This window comes from Cynara cardunculus, assembly GCF_001531365.2.
Source record: "Cynara cardunculus var. scolymus isolate 2C chromosome LG 6, CcrdV1, whole genome shotgun sequence".
Classification (NCBI taxonomy): domain Eukaryota; kingdom Viridiplantae; phylum Streptophyta; class Magnoliopsida; order Asterales; family Asteraceae; genus Cynara; species Cynara cardunculus.
Window position 1 is genome coordinate 2500912 of NC_037533.1, and position 14867 is coordinate 2515778.

General features: G+C 39.2%; 1 protein-coding gene across 4 annotated transcripts; it reads right to left on the minus strand.

Annotated features, from left to right (window-relative positions):
* Positions 1 to 484: 484 nt before the first annotated feature.
* Positions 485 to 14652, minus strand: LOC112514316 (ubiquitin carboxyl-terminal hydrolase MINDY-3). Of its 4 annotated transcripts, none has more exons than XM_025120719.1 (9): positions 14545 to 14652; positions 13910 to 14439; positions 5584 to 5662; positions 5046 to 5153; positions 3612 to 3763; positions 3115 to 3238; positions 2786 to 2971; positions 1689 to 1760; positions 485 to 1604 (listed from the first exon to the last, which is right to left on the minus strand). In XM_025120719.1, the coding sequence occupies exons 2-9, from the start codon at positions 14329 to 14331 to the stop codon at positions 822 to 824; spliced, it is 1926 nt and encodes a 641-aa protein (XP_024976487.1). In that variant the 5' UTR covers positions 14332 to 14439; positions 14545 to 14652; the 3' UTR covers positions 485 to 821. The 4 variants fall into 4 exon arrangements, with proteins under 4 accessions (XP_024976487.1, XP_024976486.1, XP_024976485.1 ...); XM_025120718.1 differs by having other exon boundaries at positions 14524 to 14652; XM_025120717.1 differs by having other exon boundaries at positions 13910 to 14652.
* Positions 14653 to 14867: the final 215 nt, after the last annotated feature.

The window sequence follows — 14867 nt, forward strand, 5'->3', positions numbered from 1 at the left end:
TAGTTAAATTAATGCTATAATTGTTAAAATAGAATAGTGGTTGGGGTTCGACTGGTTTTCTAAGAGGATAAGATTTTTTATACTGTATTTTAGAAGAAAAAAAATTATAACATAATTGTTAGAGATAATGTAATAGGCCTAGTTCTGCAACCAAAAACCCGTTTTCAAAGACTCCACATTATTACCAACCGCATTAGCTTTTGAATTTGTGTTTCATCATAGAAACGAGCTAATAATGAAAGAGACAACATTGTCTTCGGCATGTAGCTTAGTCGGCAAAAGAACATGACGACTTTGTCCAAATACAAGACAGGTTCCACGTTCGATTCCAACCACCATCCTAGCCTCACCTACAGAGTGAGTTAAAAAATGCTCCATCACATTGGTATCTATGTAGACAGGGTTTTATGTGGGACCGGCTGAGATTGTCGGTAATCAACTTTTTGTTTAAATAATAAGAGAAATGATCGAAAACATGGAATAATAAAAGCAATCAGCATCGAAACATGGACAAGAATTTGAAAATGAGGAACAGCAGATCCTTTACAACCAGAAATTTGCGACCAAAGGGTCAAATCCAAACCAACGTACAACTTTGAATGCATAGGGTACAAGTCGGCAAAGCAACGTTAGCTTCCGGATTTAAAAAGCAAACCGACGACCTTTCTCGCAACATCGTAAACAAATAAGCGGTCCAACATTATTGCACAGTCAAGTTGGTGTCAAATGCAACCAAACAAATCATCATCATCATCCGTACCCCCTTTCGGTCTATATATCTGTGTTTGATTTCACCTAATAAGCCAGTAAAATATGGGCGATCAAACTATGCTCGGTGGGTCGCCTTCCCAATTGCAAACGGCTCGAGCCCACCGAGTCCTGACGCAGTCGACCAATGGAGCATGCTGGGTCCGCTCTGGTTTGGACACTTCAACCACTGCATCTTTGCTGCTGCTGCTGGTGCCAACGTTAGCCATAAATTCTTCTGGGGTCCACCTTGGAGGAACCGAAACCCGTAACTTTGTAAGTCGTGGTCGTTGTACATCGCTTCCCGAAACTGATTTTGCGATTCCGTTGAAATGATAAAGGTCAAACACCTTTTTACCCATCAAACCAGTTGAGTCCTTTAACCCTCCTAAACTCTTGTCTAAATCCAAAAGCACCTGCCAGAACTCACTCCATACGATAAACCCAGAACTGCAAAGATGGTCGATTTTTTCTGTTGGGAGGTTGATGTTTGCGTCTTTGACAACTTGATGGAAACCGTCTACGCTGATAAAACCGCCACCACCGCTCTGATCTTGCGCATCAAAAGCTCTACGGATCGTTGTTTCTCTACCTTCCAATTCATTTTCGTCTTGAACTTTAGGATCTAAAGCAAACAAGACCGTGTAATGAGACTCGCTCCCAACCACCCATATTGGCCATTTTGGACATTTTAACAGCTGCCCGACTTTACAGAAATTAAGGGATTCAAGCAAAGTGAGAAATCCAACTTCTACAGTCGTTAAAATCCCTTTAACGAACATGCCACCACCCAAGTCCATCTTCCCATCAAAAACATTAGCAACAGCCATCCCAGAAAGCAGAAGGTTAACAATTTCCTAAATAGTTATAACAACGATTTCCAGTTAGGAGGAAAGCAAGTCAAGCAACCGAACCCTGATGGGAGAAGTGGAATCAAATACCTGTGAAGCATGTCCAAACGGAGCAGTTACTAAAGGTTGGCTCGGGTCGTCCCTGTCAGCTTGAACTGTTTCCTGAAAATAAGTGAGGCGTTAATAACTGGAAAATTGAACAATAATCCGAGTCAAAACGACATCCCCATGTAATAATATCACACATACAGGTTGGCCTTCATAGATTATATATATAGGCGAAGGATCGTGTGGGAAGGGAAGTTATGGTGAGAAGCGTAAGAATAGATTCGAACCCTTGATCACTTTTAATCTCATGCCCACCCATGAATTACGCTTTAGAAGGGAATTCATCGGGTGCATCCCGGTGCACCTCATTAGTGTTGACATTCAATTAGGATTGATCCAAGGGTGGAGATCCACCATAACTTCCCTTCTCTCTTCTCACTGGAACCCAACCCTATATATATATATATTGGTTGCAACCAGTATCCTCCTCCCTAAACTAAACCAAACCAAACCAAACCAACCCAATCCAACCCAACCCAACCCAACCTAGTAAATTCCAAAAGAAAAAAAGCTCTCATAGTAGATTGAAGAAAACAGTTAGGAACCCATCTTTTTCCGAATCAATTGCATGTACTAAGGATATAAGTGGAAAATACATCAAATTCTCTCATCTCTTCCTTCCGAAACAGTAGAAGTGGAAATTATACTAATGATATCAGTAAATTCGCAACGGGGATCATTTTCTACCCATCTATTCAGAAAAATATCTTTGGTCTGCAATACACATACTCAAATCAATAGCATGCTAATTCCAACTCAAATTCCATTCAAGATTTCATATCAAGTGCATTGTAAGACCAACTTATATAGGTCACTTTGCATCTCAGTCGGTCCAACATATTTCTTGGTGTTATCTTTAACTATCTTACAATTCACACAAACATGATCCTACTTGATTTGGTCATTGAATTTATGTTTTTTACATTAAGATGGATTAAAATTGAAAAGAGTGACAAATCCCCGATGCTCCTTGAAATACATACAAGTTTCAATAAATGGATGAGTAGAAAGAGGAAGGAAGGAGATATGAATTTCAACAAACTAACAGGCCAGTAACCTAGATTCTTTCATTAACATACCAGTCCTCGAGAAAGCAAAGCAGATAGTAGGAACAATAGTGCCCCCATACGACTACGGAAAATTGGAATCATTTCTTCAAGTCTCAGCATTGCGCTTGCAAGGGATGTGAATGTGTTAACTGACAGAACTTTCTGCAGATCACAACTGGATTCAATTGAAAGACCATCTAGAGATCTTGCAACAATCTGTTAAGATAAAATCATATTGTCAGAAAATGAATATGTAAAACTCAGTCCACGAAAAATTATTGCAAGTTTGTGAACCCGATTATAAAACCACATCTGGGAAATTAGAGAAGAATGATTATCGCACCCTAGATGGACCTTACCTCATCTTTTGACCTTTCGTCTTTACCCTCAATCTCGTGGTCGAGAATTCTCAGAGATGCAATTGTCGCACTGCTATTACTTCCACATAAAAACAATATTTCAGCCATGCTCCTGACCAAGGCTCTGCAATGAAGTATATAAACTTCTTTTAGAACATGTTATTTCTAGAGTGCAAGAGATTACCAATAACCTCTCACATTGACTCCCATATCCATCTCATATGCAGATTAAACTTTAAGACATGCATGAACCACAATAATCATTATTTTTCCTCTTCTCTTCTTATTGGAGCATCACCACTTGTGTAAACAGATTGGGAAGACTCTGGAAATAACATCCAAGTGCACCCCTGGAATTTTAATGAACTCAAAACAGATTGGACTTCTCCCTTTTATTGAAACAACTTAAGGTATAACCCATCTTTTCTAGCAAATATTCATACATAAATTTCAGTGATGAACTCAAAGCAACAGAAAATAGATAGGTGAATGATCACCTTGATTTTGTTTCTTCAGTTAGAGACCCAAAGATATTTGACACAGAATCTCGAGTTTCCTGCAATCTTCTTGAAACTGAAACCATTGGTGTATTTGATACAACTTTAACTAATTCTTGTGGGAAAAACAAGAGGTATTTAAGAACAAATGCCTGCACAAGAAAAAAAAAGTTGAATTGTACGAAATATCGAAGCTGTCAAGAATCAAATCTTAAAGCTAATATAAATGGTTGCCAGAATCAAGTGCACACAGCTTATCATGTCTTACACTCTGATTAAGATGTGTAATCATGTTAGGAGGGAATATAGTTTAACCAAATTCTTATCACACACCAAAGGGCATTTGACCTAGCGGTATTCGGTAACCCAACCTTCCTAGAGGTCAAGGGTTCCAACCTCACCAAAGATGGGGAGTGTCTGTGAGATTTTACCGTATAAAAATATTATACAGTTCCAAATAAATTGTCATCATTATCAGACGGCAACCTTACTTTTGAACACTAATAGTAGAACACAGAATGCTGAATATATCTATGATACAAATAAAAAACCAAAGGTCCTGCAATGTTTATATCAATGGATAGAATATTACTTCCATATGAAAAACAAAAATATTTTAGCACTTATAATAACTACTGAATACTTGATGAACAAAAGATTTCTGCATTTTCAGATTTCAGTTAAGGAAGTTTCAACACCCTTTGTCCCACGTCTTTTAATTTGATTTAGTTCCTGCGTGGACTCTGCTTTTGTATCTAACTTATCAGGGGTAAAAACTGTACATTATTCCACCAGAATTGCAAAAGGAGATAGCATAAGAAATACATTTGTCTTGGAGCTTGTTAATGTTTCTAATACAACATATAATATAGCCATTACTTTCATGCAAGCTCAGGCTCTAAAGCCGGCGCCTTATTTCTTTTTCTCATGTTCAACTAAAGCATGCTGAGACCAAGTCATGTGTTGATACAATACGAGAGTTTGGAGAACCACTCTTGAATTGAAGAGCTTTAAGCAAGTAAAACTTAAAACAGTTGTCATTTCGGCAGTGTAGTGAGAGAGGATGAAAACATGGTGACCATGGCTGGACAAAATGTGCTTAACTAGGATATCTTTTGTTCATTAGAGTGATACAAAAGGATGGAGAAATGAATAGCATTCATAGGATAACAGCATGGTAGCAGAGTGGCAGAAAAGCATCACAAGTCCTATGTGACAAAAATCCAACCAATGTGGTAAACGATTTAGGTGGCACGATATTAGGCACCAAAAGACAACATGTGCACTAAACGGGTGTAACATAAATGCAAATGTCAAGATCGATGTGCAGACACATGATGCTGGGAATGGAAATTAGAATGAGAATACACACGAGAAGGTATGTGTGACTCTGACTGAAGATATTTTGCAAACCATTTTAGATTGTCCAATCACCTTCATCCTTGGATGGCTGGTGAATAAGGGAGACTTACACCAAAAAGAAGGGTGTATGGAGAGGTAGGGGATGACCGATTCAATATGGTGGAAGTGATCAAATGATATCTGAAAAACAGAATAAATCTAGAAGATTGGCTTCAGATAAGAGAACATGGAAGGACGTTATTCGTGGAATGGCCATACATTATTTCATCTCTTCTTTCTTCAAGTTCTAATTGTATTATGGTATCCAGCACAAACTTCTTTAAGATATAACAGCTTGCTATTGTATGCATCAAAACTAAAGCATATACACTAGTCAAGTTCAAGCTCGTTGAATGACTTCAAGTGATGTGAACCCATTTCAACATTAAGAAAACCTTAGCCTTAATTCATTGCTTATAAAAATTGATTATCTTGTAACTAATATCATAGAAATAACAAGAAAACTTCTCTCAATGTTAAAACATGCAATATAATTTACAACGTGTTTCACAGTTGCATTCTACACAGCATTAGTTCACATAAGGAGGTACTGAGAACTCAAGAAATTTACTTGTATAGCTGCTAACACACCACATGGCCCACCTTCATGCTGAACTAATCCCATTGATGTTTCTTCATCAGGACTAAACCTACAAGGAAATTATATTCTCTAGAATAAGCAAGAAGCAAGGTTTTATATAGCATACGGAAAACCATTTTTCTTTTTAACATATGATTATGAAGAATGCAGACATCACACCAGCCTTCATACAAAAAAAGCAAATACCAAGACTACTGCTTTCATCAAAGTCATGAGTATGACAGGACATGTATATCAGGGCCTTTGGCTTCCTTGGAAATCAAGGATTCAAACCTCACCAACGATGAAGAGGGTGTTAGTTTATTTGTTGCATTTGCCGTATATAAATACTATATACTTAAAAAAGAAACAAGTTTTTATATATATGGCATGGACAACTTACAAAGCACTGCCTCCATCTTTACAATCACTCGAGCTTTTATTTGTCCTTCAATTTTTTTTGAAATACTATCACAAATGTGGCCACATCACTAAACTTACAAATAATACAGAGCCAAAGACAAAATTTTCACATATGGTACAGAAATTTAGTGATCAAGTGCAAAGAACTATCAATTCCTGAGTAGTTATTTCTCTAGAGGATAATTAAATACATGAAGTACCGTACTATACATAGAATGTAGTTCGTCATTTGTTTTTCCAGTAGCAGGAAAATATTGAATAATTGCGGCAATCGCTAACCAATTTTGTGAGAAGTAGTACAGGATTTCTCCAAATAATATTCTGAATCCAATCCACCACTTATCACCAACAACTAAATTCCCATCTGTCAAGAAGGCACTTCTAGGCTTTTGTTTAAGCAAGGAAATAATTTTATTGTCATGACTAACCAATCTTTAATTGCATGAGCCTCACAAAAAATCTACATTCAACTTGAATCAACTAAAATAATGATTACTCAAAGGTAAAAATATAACCGCTAATAAAACACCAATAAAAATCCCTTTAGAAGCATAGGATTCACTTGTGTCTGCTATATCCCCTACCTTCCTTAACAATATTGTAATATTATGCCCTTAAAACAATAGGTTATACAAAAAAGATGCATTCTACAAACGTCATCGGCCATCTTCAACAATCATTCCAGTCGGGGATTCTAGTAAAGCTGATGGACAAGAATCGTCTTTGAATATGTATGTTCCTGTCCTGTAACAGCTCTCAACTAGAAATTTCCTTTCATTTATATTTATTGCACTAAGCCAACAGCATTAACCTTCATGCAAATCTCCCGCTCTCAGACTTGACTTCTACTAACAAAATTGATCAATTTAAGTACCCTCAGGTAACCACAAGGGTGGTGCCTGATTGGTTTGAGCTTAGCTCCAAAGGTCAAAAGTACCAGGAGGTCCCAGGTTCAAATCCAAGGAGGAATAAAAATCCCCTTGTGGCCACGGAGGTTCAAATGCGGTGACTCCGGGCTATCTGCAAAGCAGGTGGTCGCCCTGGGATTAGTCGGCTCACATAGCGGGTTGGATATCCAGGTTAATCAAAAAAAAAAAAGTACCCTCAGGTGCTGATCACTTGTGCTCTTCTAATCTTTGAAGCCATATTTGGTCACATACATTGTTGCCAGATTTCTGATTTGGCACGACTTCATGGATGCTCCATAGCAACAGTCTAAATGCCAGGATTTAAAATCTACCGATTTATCCTTTAGCACCCAATAGCAGACCAAATACAAAATTGTCAGTCTCCAAAAAAATTGAGAAACCTCCAACATTTGTGCATAAAAATTTCTTCATCTTTGAATATATTTCCAACTAGCTTGTGTCACACCCTGAGCTCTTCAAGTCAGGAATCGCCACACTGGCGGCATTCTTGATGCACTAGATTTCTCTAGGAGCAAGGATGAGTAGAGTTTTCCTGAATAGTCTAGGTCTCTGCATCTTGTGGTATTTGCATAATCTGAGTAACGACGAGTAGAGTATTCTTGATACATGTAATAAGCTGGATATTTTGTAGATAAACCTACGAAAATTCAAGAACTAGAATGATCATGTGGCATCCTCGGAGGTTGGAGCCTCCTATGACGTCATAGACCTACCTTATTTATAGTCATCCACATTAAAGAAACATAAAGCATAAAGAATAAACCAACAAAGTGTTCTCGTCTCGTATTCCCATAGTCTGATCCCTTACAACTAACCTAGCTCGACTAATGGTGTTGATACAAAGGACAAGCGGATCTTTGAGGAAAGACGCAAGTTGGTTACACTTGGAGCAAAGTTCTCAACCGTTCCATAGTTGGTTCTTGAAGCTAGTCCAATGGTTGTACGAAACAAGGTATACCTAAACAGCTGATCTTTTGTATACTCCTTAAACAAAATATAAGATACACAGTACTATAGAAACTACAAGTTCTACTGCTGCATTTCTAACCATGATGATGATGTTCCAGAGAGTGTTGACTTTGTCACAGGACAACCCTTGGGATACCTGGCTTCCTTCTATTCTTACAGCTAGTGGTGCTTTTGTTCTTGTTCGTCAGGTCAACCAATTCAACACAAAACAGACAGAGGAATCCTGGACGTGATATCGAAGGTATTTAGTTCATGCTCTTTCATCCCCTCGTTCAAGGAAGCCTAGCGTCTCCTGTAAGACTGATCAAGCATTTTTTTGAGTTGTTTTATCGGAGAGATTTTAGATTCTAAAGTGACTCAGTTGGGTTCCCCATCGGGGTTGGGGTAAGTACCCCCCGGCAAATCCGGATAAGGGGCCTTGTGCAGTAAACCCCTTACAGGCGGTCGTCTGTCGTCGTAAAAGAAGGGGCGGGCACTCTTGTCTTTCAACCCCACTATACTACCAAATAAAAGGCCTGCTAGGTGTCGAAATCGCTCAGGGTCCTCCTCGTTCAAGTACATGACATTATATCTCCTTTAATAATACATAGATGAGAACATAACTTGTGTAAAAATCAGATGCGGATCTTTTATTTAAATCTATAGTTTGAACTAAACTTATTTTTTTAACATGAACAACTTCAATGTCGTAATTGTTATTAGAATATTCTAGAAGTTCATCACAAAGAGGATCAATTTCATGGTCAAATGAAAAATGAAATTCCGTAACTACCTTCAAGTGTGTAATCCAAATTTATTGTCCACATAGAAGGTTGATTCTTAAGTTAGTTTATTGAAACACTTATTTTCATATGTTGATATTTTTAAAGTGATTTCATCCTCCTCTCATCACATACAGAATCCTCTAATGTTGCACCTTCATTATAGCAAAAGATTGAGAGAATAATGCAAATTGTATTTTACATAAATAAAGCATCAATTATAGGCAGATTCTGTGGATTATGATTCACTAATTATTGTAAAGATATAGCAAGAATGTTATTAAGCTTGTAAGTTGTACAACAACAAATCAATAGAAATCCATTTCTACATGGTATCAGAATAGGTTCATCCTTTCCCCCTCATCTCCATGTAAGGTTTTTTTTTTTCCATCGTCTCTTTACCTCTCATTTCCATGGCCACTCCCACCCAAAACACAGCCCAATCTACAAAACTCAGTGAAACCAATTACCTCACGTGGCTTCGACAAATCAAACCCTATCTTCATGGACAGAGGCTTCGGGGATATGTCGACAGCACCATCGAAGAATCTCACCCACGATCACTATACCAGCCACCAACAAGGACCCTGCTCAAACTATACCCAACCCCGCTCATACCCAATGGTTCACCGTTGATCAGCAGATTGCGAGTCTCCTCATGACCTCTCTCACCGAAAGTGTCTCTCAACTCACGATTGCCTTGACACCTCTAAAACTATTTGGGGCTTTATCTCATCATTTCTCGCAAAATTCCACCATTAGTGCATCTAGTTTCAAGCTTCAATTACTTGAACTTCAAAAAGGCTCTAAATTAGTTGATGATTATCTCTGTCATGCCAAGTCCATTGCCGACTCTCTTGCATCCATTAACAAGCCCGTTTATGATGATAATTTGGTTCTTGCAACTTTACACGGCCTTGGGCCGGATTATCTTATGCTACGGACGACCTTAACTCAGTGGTCCTCTCTTCCTGTAGGTTTTTTTTCCATCATCTCTTTCCCTCTCATCTCCATGGCCACTCCCACCCAAAACACAGCCCAATCTACAAAACTCAGTGAAACCAATTACCTCACCTGGCTTCCACAAATCAACCCTTATCTTCATGAACAGAAGCTTCGGGGATATGTCAACGGCACCATCGAAGAACCCTCACCCACAATCACTATACCAGCCACCCACAAGGACCCCGCTCAAACTATTCCCAACCCCGCTCATACCCGATGGTTCACCGTTGATTAGCAAATTGTGAGTCTCCTCACGACCTCTCTCACCGAAAGTGTCTCTCAACTCACGATTGGCTTTGACACCTCTAAAGCTATTTGGGACTGTTTATCTCGTCATTCTCGCAAAATTCCACCGCTAGTGCATCTAGTCTCAAGCTTCAATAACTTGAACTCCAGAAAGGCTCTAAATCAATTGATGATTATCTCCGTCATGCTAAGTCCATTGCCAACTCTCTTGCATCCATTAACAAGCCCGTTTCTGATGATGATTTGGTTCTTGCAACTTTACACGGCCTTGGGCCGGATTACCTTATGCTACGGACGACCTTAACTCAAGGGTCCCCTCTCTTCCCAACTTCTTCAATCTCCGTGCTCGGATCTTGGCATTTGACGCTCAACACCAAGATTTGTCTTCAAGCCTACCAACAGCTACTACTCTCTACCACAATGCACATTCCCCTTCCTCTTCCAACCGTCGTGACCAACACAATGGCAACCGTCTTGACCAGCGTAGCAAACAAAACTTCAGGTCCAACCGCCATCAACAAAATCAATGGCATTTCTCACCCCAAAGTGGTCTATTTAACCCACAAAACCAGCAGATGCAGTCTTCCAATATGTCTCAACCCTATCCATTTTTTCCCTGGCAAGTCGAGCTCCAGGTCTTTTAGGACCTGCTCCTACTTGGTCTCAACCCCATCCATTCTTTTAAGAATCTCGTGGCCACTTCGGCAACTTGAAGTTAAGAATGCATTTCTCCATGAATCCCTTCAAGAAGATGTTTACATGGTTCAGCCCCCGGGTTTTATTGATCCTACAAAACCTTCCTATGTCTGCAAGTTGCATAAAGCATTGTATGGCTTAAAGCAAGCACCCCATGCTTGGTTCCATCGTATGAGCACTTTTCTTCTCTCTGTGGGCTTCCAAATCAGTAAGGCGGACCCCTCTTTATTTATATATCACCATGTTGGCCATATTATCTACTTTTTACTATACGTTGATGATATTGTTGTCATCGGTAGTAATGACAAGCTTCTCTAGAACTTCACTGATTTTTTGGGACGTAGTTTTGACATCAAGGATCTAGGGCCATTGAACTATCTTTTGGGTCTTCAAGTCACCTTCTCCAAAAAGCATCCATATTAATCAGTTGAATATGCACGAGACATTCTGGAGAAACACGGCTTATTGCATAGTCAGCCAATAGGCACACCATTGTCTACTAAGGCAAATTTGTCATCCTCTAAAGGAACTCTTCTTGACAATCCGACAATGTTTCGTGAAATGGTTGGATCTACAATATTTAACAATAACTCGGCCCGACATTGCATTTGCTGTTAATTCGATATCCCAATACATGCGCCAACCTCGTTCAACGCACTTAATTGTTGCAAAGCAGATACTTCGTTATGTAAAAGCAACTCTTGATTATGGCCTTAAGTTCTTAGCTCAACACCCACCCGTTCATGTATCTGCCTATTCAGACGTTGATTGGGCAGGTTGCCCCGAATCTAGGCACTTAATTTTTAGGTTATCTCATTTACATTGGCAGCAACCTTGTGTCAGGGTGCTCCAAAAAGCAACCCACCGTTGCACGCTCAAGTGTCGAATCTGAATACCGAGCACTAGCTCATGCTAGCGCAGAAAACAACTTGGTCAGCCTTCTTGTTAACTGAACTTGGTGCTCATATCAACTTTCCAATACTGCTTTACTGTGACAATTTGAGTGCCACCTACATGGCATCCAGTCCAGCGTTCCACGCCTGCACCAAACATATTGAACTTGATTATCATTTTGTGCATGAGAAAATGGCACTAGGCGGTCGTCGGGTTCGTTTCATCCCATCCATAGACCAACCAACGAATCTTCTTATAAGCCTCTATATCATCTGCGTCACAATTTTCTTTGCCACAAACTAGTGCATCCTATGTTGCCCAGTTTGAAGGAGGGTGTTAAAGTGATTTCCTCCTCCTCTCAATCAGGTACAGAATACTCTAATATTGCACCTTCATTATAGCAAGAGATTGAGAGAATAATGCAAATCGTATTTTACATTAAGCGAGCATCAATTAAAGGCAAATTGTGTGGATTAAGATTCACTTATTTATCGTAAAGATATAGCAAGAATGTTATATAAGCTTGTAAGTTGTACAATTTCAAATCAATAAAAATCCATTTCTACAGATATGGCTACTTGCGCGGCATGGGGCTAATTACAGGCCTGCCATGTGACATCAATGAACTAAAAGAAGTCTCCACCTACAAAGTTATAAGAAAGATATCCTTCTCAAATATTTATTTCCTGGAAAAGAATTTCATCTAGCAAGCAACGCTCACCTGCATGAAAATTGCACAAGCATTAGAGAAAACCACCTATATATGGCACATGAAGCAACCAACCTATGCTGTTACAGCGGTCAAAATCTGAAATAGTGGTTGAAATCTGAAATAGCGGTCAAGATAGTAATTTGATATAGCGGTTATCGCAAGGTAAAGTGGTGGTATTGGTCCACAAATAGCGGTTCATGTAATCATTACAATTATATATAAATGTGTGAATGTATGCGTAACATAATAAATATTTTGAAGATGAACATAAAAACACGCAAATAGAAGAGATGACGAGCAATCAATGTTTGAAGACAATGCTGTTGTGAAGAGAGGATGGAAAATATAGACTAGATTAGAAGAGATGAGAGAGGAATGGCAAGTTTATACACCAGTATTGCAAATCAAATCAGCCCCCTAGCTCGTAATCCCTTAACCGACTTCTCTAAACCCTTTAAAAGGCCAACTGAAAGCCCAACTCCTAATTGCGGTTTTCACACAGCTATTACAAACCAAAATTGTGGCCCAATTTAGGTGATTAGCGCTGCACGGAACCACTATTTCCCACCGCTATTTCCCCTAGGACCGCAATCAACAGCATAGCAGCCAACCCAACTCCAGTTTCCAATGCTGGAAAACGCCATGGAGCAATCTACCTAGGTGAGAAGCCATATCTCAGGAATCATGAAAGGGTCTAGGAGTTAAAGGTTCCAAAAGAACCCTCTAATGCCAACAAATGTGGTCACAAAAGGTCTATTTCATGGTTGGACATAAGTCATAATACTATGTGAGCATATCCCTCCCGTGAGGCTAATTTGCAATTACGGGCATGAAATTCATACAATGGCATCAAATTCCATCCATCAAAACTACAAATTTATTTCCTTCCATTTTAGACGATAATAATATTAGTTTGAATTAGTATGTCAGTTCTCCCTTTCTCTAACTTCTATCAACTACACCCAAGTTGCCAAATAGTACAATCTCCATGCCTCTCTAGCAATCAAACCTTTCTCTAGTGCTAATGCCCAAAAGCTTTGATGTCATGTCCTCTATTTGGGAATGTTCCTCCTCTAGTAACTGGAAAGTTAGTAGCTAGTGATAAATCAAGTGACCATAAACGGCAGTGGACACGAGCAATAGAAGGACGCATGTGCTCATATCTATGCATTGTGTCCGACAAATCCTAGATATAATAGATGTCACTCTTGTGGTTGGTTTGCTCAATGAATCAAACGAATATCAAAGTAATGAGAAGGTAGACAAAAGTAATAAGAAGACAATGAAGTTAAGTCTGGATGATATCTTCCCAATCTATGACTAAGAAAAATGTTAACATTCTTTCTTCAGCCACCTTAATCAAAAACCCTAGCATGACCTACTTTTCATGTCCCAAAATTGAATATTATGTTACAACAGGACAACACTTAATGCACGACACTGTCAGCTTTTACCATAGATTGATTAAAGCACAACTTCCCTGTGCTTAGAGCGAGGGTTTGATTTTTAAATCTCAACTGATATAAGACTAGAAGCATGAGATATATACATGTGTGTGTGTGAATTCAATATACAAACTAAGGTCACGATGAAAATCAAAATTAAACTATGCACCATATAAACTATGAGATTGAAGGGAAAATAGTAAATATTCAATTGCGTTACGTAACCAATCCCCATACCTAATACCCTGATTGCTCCACTGTGCAAGTATTCCCTTCGAAACTTCATTCCCAAAAACCATCGAAAATAGTTGTTGTGCTTCCTCCGAAGACAACTCTTCCCCCCAACACCTCTCTTTCTTCGCCACTGGCGCACACTTATCCACTTTTGACGCTGAAGCCTCCGAGGAGGAAGAAACATTCTTAGGCGCACTAGTATTAGTAGCAGTCGTAGCCATAGCTGCCGAGGCCGCCATCATACGCTTTTCAGCTGCTGCCGCCATCAACTCCCGCTGCAACTTCCGATTTTTGGCTTCCGGCGATTCTTCCAGCGGAGTCTCAGCGCTGTTATCCCTCGCCTTGCTCCTCTTTGGCTCTGGCGGCTCATGTTGCATGCTCATCCTTAACGCCCTTTGCAAATCATCCTCCTCGTGATCCTCCATTGGAATCAAATCAAATGTTTCCTTATATCTCCGAACCAGATCTCCCAGATACAAAACCTTCAACCCAAATTAGGGTTTTCCAAATCGAACATCCAACAAATCATATATCTATATACACATAAACCAAATCAAAGTCGACAAATGAAATTATACAAATATCTACACAAATGATTTAGCTAAAAAAGCCCTAACATCTTGACTTGAAAGCTTTACAGTCTGTGTAAGAGTCCTGCGGATAAATATAGAAAGGGGAAAATTGAATCCGTTATTGGGGGGTTTAATTTAAACCTAATTTATATCCAACGAACATAATTTGGCGTCTGTTCACCCGTGGGGGCTAACGACGTCGTTCTGGATCACGCTAAACTTCTAAAGTGGGTTTTTAAGAAAACGGAATGACGGTTGCATCCTCGGTATCATGGGGAACGTTTTCAGATGTCGAGGGTTGTTTTGTCATTTTGCAAATAAATCATATACTTGCCTTGGATGGAGGGATTGTCTCACGAAATCTGTTGGGCTTTTCTACATAAAGAATG

Excerpts from the sequence above, each read along its gene's own strand:
- LOC112514316 (XM_025120719.1), bottom strand. The coding sequence starts at position 14,331 with ATGGAGGATCACGAGGAGGATGATTTGCAAAGGGCGTTAAGGATGAGC. Across the intron at positions 5,663-13,909 it reads TGGAGCAATCAGGGTATTAG|GTTTAGTCCTGATGAAGAAA; the intron begins GTATGGGGATTG and ends ATTTCCTTGTAG. Across the intron at positions 1,605-1,688 it reads CGTTTGGACATGCTTCACAG|GAAATTGTTAACCTTCTGCT; the intron begins GTATTTGATTCC and ends ATAACTATTTAG.